Raw genomic sequence first — 15,100 nt, 5'->3', positions numbered from 1 at the left:
CAACGAACATGTGATACCCGTATCTGCCCGACTGAGGCATCGTAAACGGTATCAGTTTAAACATAATTTGGCCTGTTCACCTTATTATTTATTAGAATACATTTCATAACATGCATGTGTAACAGTATAACTTTACGGCGTCCCCTCGCCCCGGGCGCGAACCAGGGACCCTCTGCACACATCAACAACGGTCGCCCACGAAGCATCGTTACCCATCGCTCCACAAAGGCCGCGGCCCTTGCAGAGCAAGGGGAACCACTACTTCTAGGTTTCAGAGCAAGTGACGTAACTGATTGATACGCTATTAGCGCATACCCGCTAACTAGCTAGCCATTTCACATCCGTTACACATGTATTGGTTCTTTGCAAAAAGATATCTCCGTTTGTATTTATCCTAAATCATGTTTTTTTTGTGTGTGTGAACTCCAGGGAACTCATCATATCATGAGGTAATATTTCGATTTATTTTAGACAATGGTATTAATTTCAAAGCGTTTCTTGAGTTTCATCCTTCTGCCATCGGAGTCGCAGTTTCTCATTTCTCTAGTTTGTGTGTGTGCATGTGGGCCAAAGTGTCCATGGAGGACCGCACATTCTCCCGTCAAGTTTTTTATAAATCAAAGTTTGCTTAGAAAGTGACGTACGCCACCTTTTGTGCCTAGCAACGTTTATAAATGAGGCCCCTGGAGAGGACTCCTCTGGTGAACTAAGCACTATATTTAAGCAATAAGGCACAAGGGGGTGTGGCATATGGCCAATATACCACGGCTAACAGCTGTTCTTATGCGCGACGCAAAGCAGAGTGCCTGTATACAGCCCTTAGCCGTGGTATATTGGCCATATACCACAACCACCAAGTTGCCTTATTGCTATTATAAACTGGTTACCAACATAACTCGAGCAGTAAAAATACATGTTTTATCATACCAGTGGTATATGGTCTGATATACCACAGCTGTCAGCCAATCAGCATTCAGGACTTGAACCACAGTTTATAATCCTGTTTTAAACACTTTATACCACCAGGAGGCACTGTCACATCACCTATTGTATTTCTCTATTTAGAAGGCAGGATAAATCCAGTCTTCTGCTATTGGCTTTTTGATACACCCTTTGAAATCTTGTTTTTTGCTGGCCCAGTCAAGAATTTCATCCTCAAAGCTGTCTGTGAATGATCCAACACAGTTCAAACTAGAATGAACGATAACAGATCTACACAGAATCACAAGCAGAGATCCAGTACAAGCATAATCTTGTGTCTCTCTGGGTAGCTCGGTGTAATCTTTCTACCCAACTGTCATTGATAAGCCTAAACCTTGTCTTGGGTCTTAGTACATCTCAATGTGGTACTCACTTGATATCATTTACAATGGCGGTTCTGAAGGCTTTGTGGGATCATACCGGCAGCTATCGTTACTTGTGTTTATATAAGGAGTCTGACATATTACTGAGGTGTGGCATCTGCATTGTAGCCAGTAGGGGTGTGGTAATTAAATAGCATAGTCTCTGAGTTGCTATACAAGTAAGGCTCCATAGCTCAGTGGTTAGAGCACTGGTCTTGTAAACCAGGGGTCGCGAGTTCAATTCTCGCTGGGGCCTGACATATTTTGGCCCAGCTGATTTGTGACCCTGAGGCCAGTAGCACCTGTTGTCACACAGCAGCAGCCATTGTACTGTTGCTCTCTAGTTAGCCAGCAACTCAAACTAACCCAGCCCCAGAAAACACATTAGGAAGTCTCTTCTCTACCTCATCTCCCTGTCTTGCTCCAAAGACAAAGAAGAACAGCGTCCTAAAGAGAAAGTCATCTTTTAAAGCTGTCAAATCTCCTTACAGCAGGTCGTAGTACAGAGTGATTACAGAATGTGCCACAACTAGTTTGTTCAGTAAGGATGATAAGTATTTTGTTTTTTAAATAAATTTAAAACAGGTAACAATATGTTGCAGTGTTATCTTACAGAGGGCAGATAAAACAAGTAGCAACATTATCATCATACAGCAACATGACAAACAGAAATATGATTTCAGACAGATCAAGGAGCAATCATAGGAAGGTCAAGTTTTTCACTCAATTGTTTTTCCTGTAGACAGCCAACTCAGATCTGTGTAGACAGTAGCCAACTCAGATCTGTGTAGACAGTAGCCAGGTCAAAAGGTCTGTGTAGACATCCCCATCAAGGCGTCAGCCAGATTGTGAGTGATAGTCTCTCGACACTAGAGGCACTTCCCTTGTTGTCGAAAGGGGGCCCAAGGTATCCATTGGTTCCCTCTCTCTGTAACAGACCCTGTTGGTCCCTCTCCCTGAGAGTCTGACACCTCCTAGACATTGTTCCCCATAATGGTCAATGTCCCTCCCAGGCCAGGACAGACACTGGCTGAACTCCGATCTCCCAGCAGGCCTTGCGGTCAGGGTACAATGCAGGTGGCCTTGCGGAGCGCCAGGTAACCGGTGACGGCGTCAGTGGGGAGCAGGCGCAGGAAGGAGAACTCCTCAGATGACGTGAACCTCAGCTTGGTCTGGGGGTCAGTGTAGTTCGCCTGACACATGGACACATAGCATAATGCAGAGTGAGTGTGTAGTTCACCTGACACATGCAAAATGACAACAGCTCATAGAGTGTCCATAAACATGTGTGTGTCAGTTACTCACAGGGAGTCCAGAGATGTCTGAGTATTTCTTGGCTGGCTTCAGGGAGGGAGGGGCATCAATGCTGTAGTCTGAACACAGCAGGCTCAAAGGTCAAACTCAGGCAATCAGAGAAGGCTCAGAAAGAATCAGGTCAGGTGTAATACTACACAGAGACATAGCTTACACAGCCTTCTGTTAAAATCCCCAAAATGGGTATTCATTTTCACTGTAAACATCTTTCAAAGCAGAAACATTGACCCAAAACATCTTTCACACACAAAGTCAGACCCACTCACAATTGGGGTCATTGATCTTCCAGGGTAGAGTCCGTTCCACTGCCAGAATCTGTTTCAGGTTTTTCCAGGTCCGGTTCTTTTTTCCTGCTGCAGCTCCCCCTATCCCTGAATGCTGTAGAGTAAAAAGTGGGGAGAGAGGAGTGAGGCGAAGACAAGTGAGGGAAAGACAGTTATCATTTCACAAGTGTTACCCTCAGTCTGCTCACCACAAATATCAGGTCTTTGAAGGGCAGGGGTTTGGCTGCTGGTTCCGTTGTGGCTGGACCTACAGCGTCAGACACGCCCACTGCCTTCCCCTCAGACACCGCCTCCACTGCAGTCACCTACAGGGTCAGTTTAGCAGAATGCAACGTTTAGATAGCATATTTCTATGTTTATACAACATGCCTCTCTGACATGTAAAATAAGTGATCACGTAGGCTCTATTCATGGCATTTCTATCTGCAACTTTGTTTGGCAACTTGGCCCAGGGGACAGCTCAGCTGTTAAATAACTAGCTAGATCAACCAGTTTGGACAACGTGCAGCCAGCATTACAACCATTATGTAATCTCCTGACTAAGTTTTTTGAGTGATCTTTGGTGTTTAGAAAAACAAAAGAGATTAGAGTTTTTGACTGCAGAACGTAGATCATAGTTTTCACTGGGACTGATCTGCAGATGACAAATACAAGGTTAAAAAGTGGTGAAGTGAGGCTTTAACCGGGCACTCTAGTCATGGACTGTTCTCTCTGCTACCTCAAGTCTAGGTCCAAAAGGCTTTTTAACAGCTTCTACCCCAATCCATAAGACTCCTGAACAGCTAATCAAAGGGCTACCCAGACCCCTCTTTTACGCTGTTGCTACTCTGTTTATTACCTATACATAGTCACTTTAACTCTACATGTACACATTACCTCAACTAACCGGTGCCCCCGCACATTGACTCTGTACCGGTATCCCCTGTATATTGTTAGTTGATATTTACTTATTATTTTGATATTTTACTGCTGCTGTTTAATTATTTGTTACTTTTATTTTCTACTTCTTACTTAACTTCTTAAAGCATTCTTGGTTGAGGGCTTGTAAGTAATCCTTTCACTGTAAGGTCTACACCTGTTGTATTCGGCGCATGTGACAAATACAATTTGATTTAACTATATTTTTTTGTAATGGGAGGACGGACCCCTTACCACGACCAACACAATTATTGGTACTGTATCATCGAAATCAGATCAACATGTTAATTGGTCTGTCTATTCCTCTGCTTATGTAGTAGCTTTCTAGCTAGCTAACTAACTAGCTAGCTTCGGGGAAACTACCTGTGCTTGTGTCGGGTTTGCGATGGGCTGAAATTTCTTCTTCTTGCTGTTGTTCCCACTGGCCAGTACAGCAGGAGAGGTGGCGGTGTTAGCAGGTCTCTTCTTACCGCGGAGCCCGGCCAGGCTAGAAGCCAACACCAACGTCTGTGTTTTACCAGCTGGTGAAGTCGTTACCCTGACGGCCCCTTCTACACCCGGGCTATGGTTCGGAGAAGCCATTTCTCTGTAAATGATTTACGCAACAACAACAAAAAAGGTTAAAATGTTCATAAACACATGTTCTATTGTCATTGAAAATATTTTTATCGTAATCACTTCCGGGTCAAAACTAATTCTAAGGGCCTTCTTCTTTAAGGTTTTATGGCAGACTACAACCTACTAGTGTTTTTTGCCGCCACCTACTGTTGGGCAGCCTACTATTCTGCATTATTAATTCATTACGCAGTGAAGAATTTCCCTACCAACTAACCCAACACCCATTAAAACCGCACCACCACCACAAAACCCAAAAGGAAACTGACAACTTATATCTGATTCCCAATCAGAGACAACGATAGACAGCTGCCTCCGATTGGGAATCAAACACACCAACATAGAAACAGAAAACCTAGAATGCCCACCCTAATCACACCCTGACCTAACCAAATAGAGAAATAAAAAGGCTCTCTAAGGTCAGGGTGTGACAACGATACTGTCTTTCCAAGCTAGTCGAAAGACTTCCAGTTTGGTGTGGCGCCATTTCCGTTCCAATTTTCTGGAAGCTTGCTTCAGAGCTCGGGTATTTTCTGTATACCAGGGAGCTAGTTTCTTATGACAAATGTTTTTAGTTTTTAGAGGTGCAACTGCATCTAGGGTATTGCGCAAGGTTAAATTGAGTTCCTCAGTTAGGTGGTTAACTGATTTTTGTCCTCTGACGTCCTTGGGTAGGCAGAGGGAGTCTGGAAGGGCATCAAGGAATCTTTGGGTTGTCTGAGAATTTATAGCATGACTTTTGATGCTCCTTGGTTGGGGTCTGAGCAGATTATTTGTTGTGATTGCAAACGTAATAAAATGGTGGGCCGATAGTCCAGGGTTATGAGGAAAAACATTAAGATCCACAACATTTATTCCATGGGACAAAACTAGGTCCAGAGTATGACTGTGGCAGTGAGTAGGTCCGGAGACATGTTGGACAAAACCTACTGAGTCGATGATGGCTCCGAAAGCCTTTTGGAGTGGGTCTGTGGACTTTTCCATGTGAATATTAAAGTCACCAAAAATTAGAATATTATCTGCTATGACTACAAGGTCCGATAGGAATTCAGGGAACTCAGTGAGGAATGCTGTATATGGCCCAGGAGGCCTGTAAACAGTAGCTATAAAAGTGATTGAGTAGGCTGCATAGATTTCATGACTAGAAGCTCAAAAGAAGAAAACGTTTTTTTTTTTTTTTTGTAAATTGAAATTTGCTATTGTAAATGTTAGCAACACCTCCGCCTTTGCGGGATGCACGGGGGATATGGTCACTAGTGTAACCAGGAGGTGAGGCCTCATTTAACACAGTAAATTCATCAGGCTTAAGCCATGTTTCAGTCAGGCCAATCACATCAAGATTATGATCAGTGATTAGTTCATTGACTATAACTGCCTTTGAAGTGAGGGATCTAACATTAAGTAGCCCTATTTTGAGATGTGAGGTATCACGATCTCTTTCAATAATGGCAGGAATGGAGGAGGTCTTTATTCTAGTGAGATTGCTAAGGCGAACACCGCCATGTTTAGTTTTGCCCCACCTAGGTCGAGGTACAGACACGGTCTCAATGGGGATAGCTGAGCTGACTACACTGACTGTGCTAGTGGCAGACTTCACTAAGCTGGCAGGCTGGCTAACAGCCTGCTGCCTGGCCTGCACCCTATTTCATTGTGGAGATAGGGGAGTTAGAGCCCTGTCTATGTTCGTAGATAAGATGAGAGCACCCCTCCAGCTAGGATGGAGTCCGTCACTCCTCAACAGGCCAGGCTTGGTCCTGTTTGTGGGTGAGTGCCAGAAAGAGGGCCAATTATCTACAAATTCTATCTTTTGGGAGGGCAGAAAACAGTTTTCAACCAGCGATTGAGTTGTAAGACTCTGCTGTAGAGCTCATCACTCCCCCTAACTGGGAGGGGGCCAGAGACAATTACTCGATGCCGACACATCTTTCTAGCTGATTTACACGCTGAAGCTATGTTGCGCTTGGTGACCTCTGACTGTTTCATCCTAACATCGTTGGTGCCGACGTGGATAACAATATCTCTATACTTGTCACGACTTCAACCGAGGCAGGCTCTCCTTCCCGTTCGGGTGGCGCTCGGCGGTCGTCGTCACCGGCCTACTAGCTGCCACTGACTCTTTTTCCTCCCCCTCCTTATGTGTTTATTTGTATCACCTGTGTTCAGTTAATTGTTAATTAGTGTGGCTTTATTAGTCAGCCAGCCCGTACGCTTCTTTGTGCGGGATTGTTTCATTGTGGCTTTTGGATTTCGGGAGTGGATGTTATTATTGTGGACTGGGTTTGTTTCTCGTGTCGTTGGACCGTTGTGTGTGACACCCAGTACGTCCGTGTTGGACATTGTGTTTGCAAGTTGAGTATTAAAAGACTCAACATATTGAAGCTCTGCTGTTCCTGCGTCTGACTTCGCACCTCCCGACACTCAGAGCGTTACAGAATCCCGCACCGAGAAAATGGAGTCAGCAGGAGCAGCAGCCAACCCTCTCCCATCGATGGAGGAACGGGTTCTCCACCACACCACCGTCCTCCATCGGATCGGATCAGCCATGGACCAGATGATGGAGAGAATGGAGCGATGGGAGAGGAGTGGGCTCCTCTCTCCACCTTCGGCTCCCCTTCCTCAGGACTCTCCATCCCCCGGCTCCAGCGCGCTCCGTCTTACGCTCCCGAGGGATTATGATGGAGCGGCGGCAGGGTGCCAGGGGTTCTTACTCCAGCTGGAGCTATACCTGGCCACTGTTCGCCCCACTCCCTCGGGAGCGGAGAGGGTGAGTGTCCTCGTCTCCTGCCTAACGGGTCGTGCTCTGGAGTGGGCGAACGCAGTCTGGAATGGCCCGGACTCAGCGAAGGAGCACTACCCGGAGTTTACCCGTCGTTTTCGTGCCGTGTTTGACCACCCCCCAGAGGGCCGAGCGGCGGGTGAGAGACTATTTCATCTCAGGCAGGAGAAGAGGAGCGCACAGGATTTCGCGCTGGAGTTCCGGACCTTGGCCGCGGGATCAGGGTGGAACGACAGGGCACTACCGGTGTAGTCTCCGGGAGGACGTCCGCAGGGAGCTAGCGTGTCGGGACATCGCTCTGTCTTTGGATGAGCTTATCGACATGTCCATCCGACTGGACAATCTGCTGGCTGCCCGCGGGCGTTCGGAGAGGGTCCTGTGCGTTCCACCACCCAGCGCCCCGGCTCCCATCCCGATGGAGTTGGGAGGGGCCGCGCCTAGGGGTATCGGAGGAGGAGGCCTCCCCTGCACCAGCTGTGGTCGGAGAGGACACACGGCCGATCGGTGCTGGGGGGGTCTGTCTGGGAGTCGAGATGTCAGGCGGAACGCTTCTCGATCACCCCAGGTGAGTCAGCACCAAACTCACTCAGAACCCCCTGTCGGTCACATGTTTGTATCAATTTTTTTCCTTGATTTTTTCCCCTCTTCCCAGCATAGGGCACTAGTCGATTCAGGTGCAGCTGGGAACTTTATGGATCGCGGACTCGCCCGAGAGTTGGGCGTTCCGCTTGTGCCGATAGATTCTCCCTTTCCCGTGCACTCCCTAGATAGCCGGCCATTAGGGTCAGGGTTGGTCAGGGAGGCCACAGTTCCCCTGGACATGGTGACGCAGGGGAATCATAGGGAACGTATCAGTCTCTTTATTATTGATTCGCCTGCGTTTCCAGTGGTGCTGGGTATTCCCTGGTTGGCCCGGCACAATCCCAGTATTTCGTGGAGACAGGGGGTTCTCCAGGGGTGGTCAGAGGAGTGTTCTGGAAGGTGTCTGGGAGTTTCCATTGGTGCCACGTCGGTGGAGAGTCCAGACCAGGGTTCCACGGTGCGCATTCCCCCCGAGTATGCCGATTTGGCAATCGCTTTCTGTAAAAAGAAAGCGACGAAATTACCACCACATCGACCGGGTAGGGATTGTGCAATAGATCTCCAGGTTAACGCTGCGCTTCCCAAGAGTCACGTGTACCCTTTGTCCCAAGAGGAGACGTTGGCTATGGAGACATATGTCGCGGAGTCTCTGGGACAGGGGTACATTCGGCCCTCCATCTCACCCGTCTCCTCGAGTTTCTTTTTTGTGAAGGAGGGAGGTTTGCGTCCGTGTATTGATTATAGAGGTCTAAATGCCATCACAGTGGGGTTTAGTTACCCACTACCTCTCATCGCTTCGGCGGTGGAATCATTTCACGGAGCGCAGTTCTTTACAAAACTGGACCTCAGGAGTGCGTACAGTCTGGTGCGTATTCGGAAAGGAGACGAGTGGAAAACCGCATTTAGTACCACATCGGGCCACTATGAGTACTGCGTCATGCCGTATGGGTTAAAGAATGCTCCAGCTGTTTTCCAATCCTTTGTAGACGACATTCTCAGGGACCTGCACGTGCAGGGGGTAGTTGTGTATATCGATGACATTCTGATCTACTCAACTACTCAAGCCGCGCATGTATCTCTGGTGCGCAAAGTGCTTGGCAGACTGCTGGAGCATGACCTATACGTCAAGGCTGAGAAGTGTGTGTTCTCCAAACAAGCCGTCTCCTTCCTGGGTTATCGCATTTCCACCTCGGGGGTGGTGGTGGAGAGTGACCGCATAAAGGCCGTGCGTAATTGGCCGACTCCAACCACGGTGAAAGAGGTGCAGCGGTTTTTGGGTTTTGCCAACTACTACCGGAGATTTATCCGGGGTTTTGGTCAGGTAGCGGCTCCCATTACCTCACTGCTAAAGGGGGGCCCGGTGCGGTTGCGGTGGTCAGCGGCGGCGGACGGAGCTTTCAACAGGTTGAAGGCTCTGTTCACGGATGCTCCCGTGTTGGCGCATCCGGATCCCTCTTTAGCATTCATAGTGGAGGTGGACGCGTCCGAGGCTGGGGTGGGTGCCGTGCTATCACAGCGCTCGGGTACGCCACCAAAACTCCGCCCCTGCGCTTTCTTCTCTAGTAAGCTCAGTGCAGCGGAGCGTAACTATGATGTGGGGGATCGGGAGTTGTTAGCGGTGGTCAGGGCTCTGAAGGTGTGGAGACACTGGCTTGAGGGGGCTAAGCACCCTTTTCTCATCTGGACCGACCACCAGAATCTGGAGTATATTCGGGCAGCTCGGAGACTGAACCCGCGTCAGGCAAGGTGGGCCATGTTTTTCACCCGGTTTAGGTTCACGTTGTCCTACAGACCCGGTTCCCAAAACGTAAAGGCTGACGCACTGTCTCGCCTTTACGACACGGAGGATAGGACCACCGAGCCCACTCCCATCATCCCCGCCTCGAGGCTGATAGCGCCAGTGGTATGGGAGGTGGACTCGGACATCGAGCGGGCGTTACGGGCGGAACCCGCGCCTCCTCAGTGCCCGGCGGGCCGTAAGTACGTACCGCTTGGTGTTCGGGACCGACTGATTCGGTGGGCTCATGTCCTACCCTCCTCGGGTCACCCTGGGGTGACGAGGACAGTGGGGAGCCTTCGGGGAAGGTATTGGTGGCCTACCTTAGCTCGGGACGTTAGGGTTTATGTCTCCTCCTGTTCGGTATGCGCTCAGAGTAAGGCTCCTAGGCACCTTCCTAGAGGGAAGTTGCAACCCCTCCCCGTTCCACAACGGCCATGGTCTCATCTGTCCGTGGACTTCCTGACCGATCTTCCCCCTTCTCAGGGAAACACTACGGTTCTGGTAATTGTGGATCGGTTTTCTAAATCCTGCCGTCTCCTCCCGTTGCCCGGTATCCCTACTGCCCTACAGACTGCGGAGGCCTTATTCACTCACGTCTTCCGGCACTACGGGGTGCCGGAGGACATCGTTTCTGATCGGGGCCCCCAGTTCACGTCCCGAGTATGGAGGGCGTTCATGGAGCGTCTGGGGGTCACGGTCAGCTTGACTTCCGGTTTTCACCCCGAGAGTAATGGGCAGGTGGAGAGAGTGAACCAGGAGGTGGGTAGGTTTCTGCGGTCCTATTGCCAGGACCGGCCAGGGGAGTGGGCGAGATACATTCCCTGGGCCGAGATGGCCCAGAACTCACTACGCCACTCCTCTACTAATGTGTCCCCCTTTCAGTGTGTGTTGGGGTACCAGCCGGTCCTGGCACCATGGCATCCGAGCCAGACCGAGGCTCCTGCGGTGGAGGAGTGGGTACAGCGCTCCAAAGAGACCTGGAGGGCCGTCCAGGAGTCCCTTCAACAAGCTACTAGGAGGCAGAAGAGGAGCGCTGACCGCCACCGCAGTGAGGCTCCCGTGTTTGTACCGGGGGAAAGGGTCTGGCTCTCGACCCGAAACCTACCCCTCTGCTTGCCCTGCCGGAAGCTGAGGCCGCAGTGTGTAGGGCCCTTCAAAGTCCTGAGGAGAATAAACGAGGTGTGTTATCGATTAAAACTCCCTTCCTATTATCGTATTAACCCCTCGTTTCATGTGTCTCTCCTCAGGCCGGTGGTAGCTGGTCCCCTGCAGGACGGTGAGGTGCCGGAGGTCCCTCCCCCCCCTCTGGACATCGAGGGGTCCCCGGCGTACACGATACGGGCCATTCTGGACTCGAGACGCCGGGTGAGGGGCCTGCAGTACCTCGTGGACTGGGAGGGGTACGGTCCGGAGGAGAGGTGCTGGGTACCGGTGGAGGACATTTTGGATCCATCTATGTTAAGGGATTTCCATCGCCTCCATCCGGATCGCCCCGCGCCTCGTCCTCCGGGTCGACCTCGAGGCCGGTGTCGGCGCGCTGCGGGAGCCGCGCGTCAGAGGGGGGGTACTGTCACGACTTCAACCGAGGCAGGCTCTCCTTCCCGTTCGGGTGGCGCTCGGCGGTCGTCGTCACCGGCCTACTAGCTGCCACTGACTCTTTTTCCTCCCCCTCCTTATGTGTTTATTTGTATCACCTGTGTTCAGTTAATTGTTAATTAGTGTGGCTTTATTAGTCAGCCAGCCCGTACGCTTCTTTGTGCGGGATTGTTTCATTGTGGCTTTTGGATTTCGGGAGTGGATGTTATTATTGTGGACTGGGTTTGTTTCTCGTGTCGTTGGACCGTTGTGTGTGACACCCAGTACGTCCGTGTTGGACATTGTGTTTGCAAGTTGAGTATTAAAAGACTCAACATATTGAAGCTCTGCTGTTCCTGCGTCTGACTTCGCACCTCCCGACACTCAGAGCGTTACAATACTCTCTACACTCGCCAGTTTTAGCCAGCACCATCTTCAGATTAGCCTTAACGTCGGTAGCCCTGCCCCCTGGTAAACAGTGTATGATCGCTGGATGATATGTATTGTATAACAGCACAATCATTTCTTAAATGTAGGTTTTTATTTTATATAGGCCTACGCATAATTCTCTAATATTCAAATGGGTGTTTTGAATGAATCATCACCTTAGAAAGCACTGTCCATTCCGTTGTGTTAGTCTTTGAAACAACATCCACAATGACCATGTTTTCCACTCAGTTTCAACCTGTTGTTGAACTTCTTTCTTCAAATTGAGTTTTAAAAGCACATAGTGTTTTGGTGTGATTTTCCATTGCATTTGCATTGATGTCAGAGTGGTTGGAGGGACAGTAGAGCCCTGAGTACCAGGCCATTAGCGACCTGATGATCGTTAGCGAGTTGGGTACTACTAACACATGTCCAGAGTGCATAAGAGGAGATTACACACACACACACACACACACACACACACACACACACACACACACACACACACACTAAAAAGCAAATGGTCCTATTAGTAACTCAGGGAGACTAAGGCCTGTCCCCATTCTACCCTGGTATAGAGTTTCTATCCACCTCTGTGACATGATATATGTCTTAGTGTTCGTGACCATCTGAAAACATTCAGTGAGGTTATTATCTAATCTTCTTTGCCACTGCCTTCAGGCAGCAGAGGAGTTCCTCAGGCAATACTAATGTCAATAATCCCCTTTCTACTGTACCTAACAGGTACCTGGGGTTAATGTGCCAAATACGGTAAAGAACATTTACATTTACATTTACATTTAAGTCATTTAGCAGACGCTCTTATCCAGAGCGACTTACAAATTGGTGCATTCACCTTATGATATCCAGTGGAACAACCACTTTACAATAGTGCATCTAAATCTTTTAAGGGGGGGGGGGGTTAGAAGGATTACTTTATCCTATCCTAGGTATTCCTTAAAGAGGTGGGGTTTCAGGTGTCTCCGGAAGGTGGTGATTGACTCCGCTGACCTGGCGTCGTGAGGGAGTTTGTTCCACCATTGGGGTGCCAGAGCAGCGAACAGTTTTGACTGGGCTGAGCGGGAACTGTACTTCCTCAGAGGTAGGGAGGCGAGCAGGCCAGAGGTGGATGAACGCAGTGCCCTTGTTTGGGTGTAGGGCCTGATCAGAGCCTGAAGGTACGGAGGTGCCGTTCCCCTCACAGCTCCGTAGGCAAGCACCATGGTCTTGTAGCGGATGCGAGCTTCAACTGGAAGCCAGTGGAGAGAGCGGAGGAGCGGGGTGACGTGAGAGAACTTGGGAAGGTTGAACACCAGACGGGCTGCGGCGTTCTGGATGAGTTGTAGGGGTTTAATGGCACAGGCAGGGAGCCCAGCCAACAGCGAGTTGCAGTAATCCAGACGGGAGATGACAAGTGCCTGGATTAGGACCTGCGCCGCTTCCTGTGTGAGGCAGGGTCGTACTCTGCGAATGTTGTAGAGCATGAACCTACAGGAACGGGCCACCGCCTTGATGTTAGTTGAGAACGACAGGGTGTTGTCCAGGATCACGCCAAGGTTCTTAGCGCTCTGGGAGGAGGACACAATGGAGTTGTCAACCGTGATGGCGAGATCATGGAACGGGCAGTCCTTCCCCGGGAGGAAGAGCAGCTCCGTCTTGCCGAGGTTCAGCTTGAGGTGGTGATCCGTCATCCACACTGATATGTCTGCCAGACATGCAGAGATGCGATTCGCCACCTGGTTATCAGAAGGGGGAAAGGAGAAGATTAATTGTGTGTCGTCTGCATAGCAATGATAGGAGAGACCATGTGAGGATATGACAGAGCCAAGTGACTTGGTGTATAGCGAGAATAGGAGAGGGCCTAGAACAGAGCCCTGGGGGACACCAGTGGTGAGAGCACGTGGTGCGGAGACAGATTCTCGCCACGCCACCTGGTAGGAGCGACCTGTCAGGTAGGACGCAATCCAAGCGTGGGCCGCGCCGGAGATGCCCAACTCGGAGAGGGTGGAGAGGAGGATCTGATGGTTCACAGTATCGAACAGAGTCAGGGCTGTGGTTACTACTGTGTAATGACGGTGTTACTAAGGACTGTGGTACTGTACATGCTTACGCTGTGGTATGTCAAACAGACTTATGCCTTTCACAAACATCTGTTACAGAGACTTGCCTGCAGGAGAGCCATCAGCTCACAGCAGCTCCCCCAGAGAAAGACCTGTCAGCATCCAGACGTCAACACAGGATGAAGATAATATAATAATACATAATATATACATCAGCTGCACTCCAGCTGGAGATCTACAATACATGTTCCTGGGTGCTACAGAGGGCTCTGTACTAGAGCTGGAGATCTACAATACATGTTCCTGGGTGCTACAGAGGGCTCTGTACTAGAGCTGGAGATCTACAGTACATGTTCCTGGGTGCTACAGAGGGCTCTGTACTAGAGCTGGAGATCTACAATACATGTTCCTGGGTGCTACACAGGGCTCTGTAATCGTAGTATTGATTAGATGCTCTTGCTTTCTAGTGGTCTAAATGAGTAAGGAGGCCTTGTTTTCATTAAAATATATCTGCGTGTCAATCTTCAATTTACGTCAATCAATACAGGACTTGCAGGCAATTATGAGATGCAGGTTGGGATTCTATTGTGCCAAATAGAATACCTCACAACATGTTACTAGGAGCCTTTCTATCCAGGTATTTCTCAATGAACACAATCTCAGTGTCACTCGAGTGTGAGAGAGGAGGGCCATGGCATGCGTGCAGCCGCCTCCCATATATCTCCAATCCAAAATTAAATCTAGAATCTAGTCTTCCTATTTCATAACAAAGCATCCTTCACTCATGCCGCCAAACTTACCCTCGTAAAACTGACTATTCTACCGATCCTTGACTTTGGCGATGTCATTTACAAATTAGCCCCCAACACTCTCCTCAGCAAACTGGATGTAGTCTATCACAGTGCCATCCGTTTTATCACCAAAGCCCCATATACTAACCACCACTGCAACCTGTATGCTCTCGTTGGCTGGCCCTCACTACATATTCGTCACCAAACCCACTGGCTCCAGGTCATCTATAAGTTTTGCTAGGTAAAGCCCCGCCATATCTCAGCTCACTGGTCACCATAGCAACACCCACCCGTAGCACGCGCTCCAGCAGGTATATTGCACTGGTCATCCCCAAAGCTAACACTTACTTTGGCTGCCTTTCCTCCCAGTTCTCTGCTGCCAATGACTGGAACGAATTGCAAAAATCTCTGAAGCTGGAGTCCTATATCTCCCTCTCTAACCTTAAGCATCAGCTGTCTGAGAAGCTTACCGATCACTGTACCTGTTCACAGGCAATCTGTAAATAGCAAACCCAACTACCTCATCCTCATATTGTTACTTATCCTCTTCCTCTATTGCACCCCAGTATCTCTACTTGCACATCATCATCAGCACATCACTCCAGTATTAATGCTAAATTGTAATTATTTTCCTTA

The 15,100-nt window shown here is 49.3% G+C and overlaps 1 protein-coding gene and 1 non-coding gene across 2 annotated transcripts; one reads left to right on the top strand and one right to left on the bottom strand.

Moving 5' to 3' along the window:
- Positions 1–929: 929 nt before the first annotated feature.
- On the bottom strand, positions 930–4,537 carry LOC120035358 (INO80 complex subunit C-like). The gene is made up of 5 exons (XM_038982132.1): positions 4,223–4,537; positions 3,130–3,246; positions 2,924–3,035; positions 2,649–2,716; positions 930–2,536 (listed from the first exon to the last, which is right to left on the bottom strand). The coding sequence occupies exons 1-5, from the start codon at positions 4,439–4,441 to the stop codon at positions 2,405–2,407; spliced, it is 648 nt and encodes a 215-aa protein (XP_038838060.1). The 5' UTR covers positions 4,442–4,537; the 3' UTR covers positions 930–2,404.
- Positions 1,527–1,599, top strand: trnat-ugu. Its single transcript has one exon. It is a non-coding gene; the product is annotated as a tRNA-Thr (tRNA).
- Positions 4,538–15,100: the final 10,563 nt, after the last annotated feature.

This window comes from Salvelinus namaycush, unplaced genomic scaffold (assembly GCF_016432855.1).
Source record: "Salvelinus namaycush isolate Seneca unplaced genomic scaffold, SaNama_1.0 Scaffold1039, whole genome shotgun sequence".
Classification (NCBI taxonomy): Eukaryota; Metazoa; Chordata; class Actinopteri; order Salmoniformes; family Salmonidae; genus Salvelinus; species Salvelinus namaycush.
The sequence above is the reverse complement of the archived record's forward strand: the minus strand, read 5'-3'. Positions and strand labels throughout refer to the sequence as shown.

Excerpts from the sequence above, each read along its gene's own strand:
- LOC120035358 (XM_038982132.1), bottom strand. The coding sequence starts at position 4,441 with ATGGCTTCTCCGAACCATAGCCCGGGTGTAGAAGGGGCCGTCAGGGTA. Across the intron at positions 3,247-4,222 it reads CAAACCCGACACAAGCACAG|GTGACTGCAGTGGAGGCGGT; the intron begins GTAGTTTCCCCG and ends CTGACCCTGTAG. Across the intron at positions 3,036-3,129 it reads TCAAAGACCTGATATTTGTG|CATTCAGGGATAGGGGGAGC; the intron begins GTGAGCAGACTG and ends TTTACTCTACAG.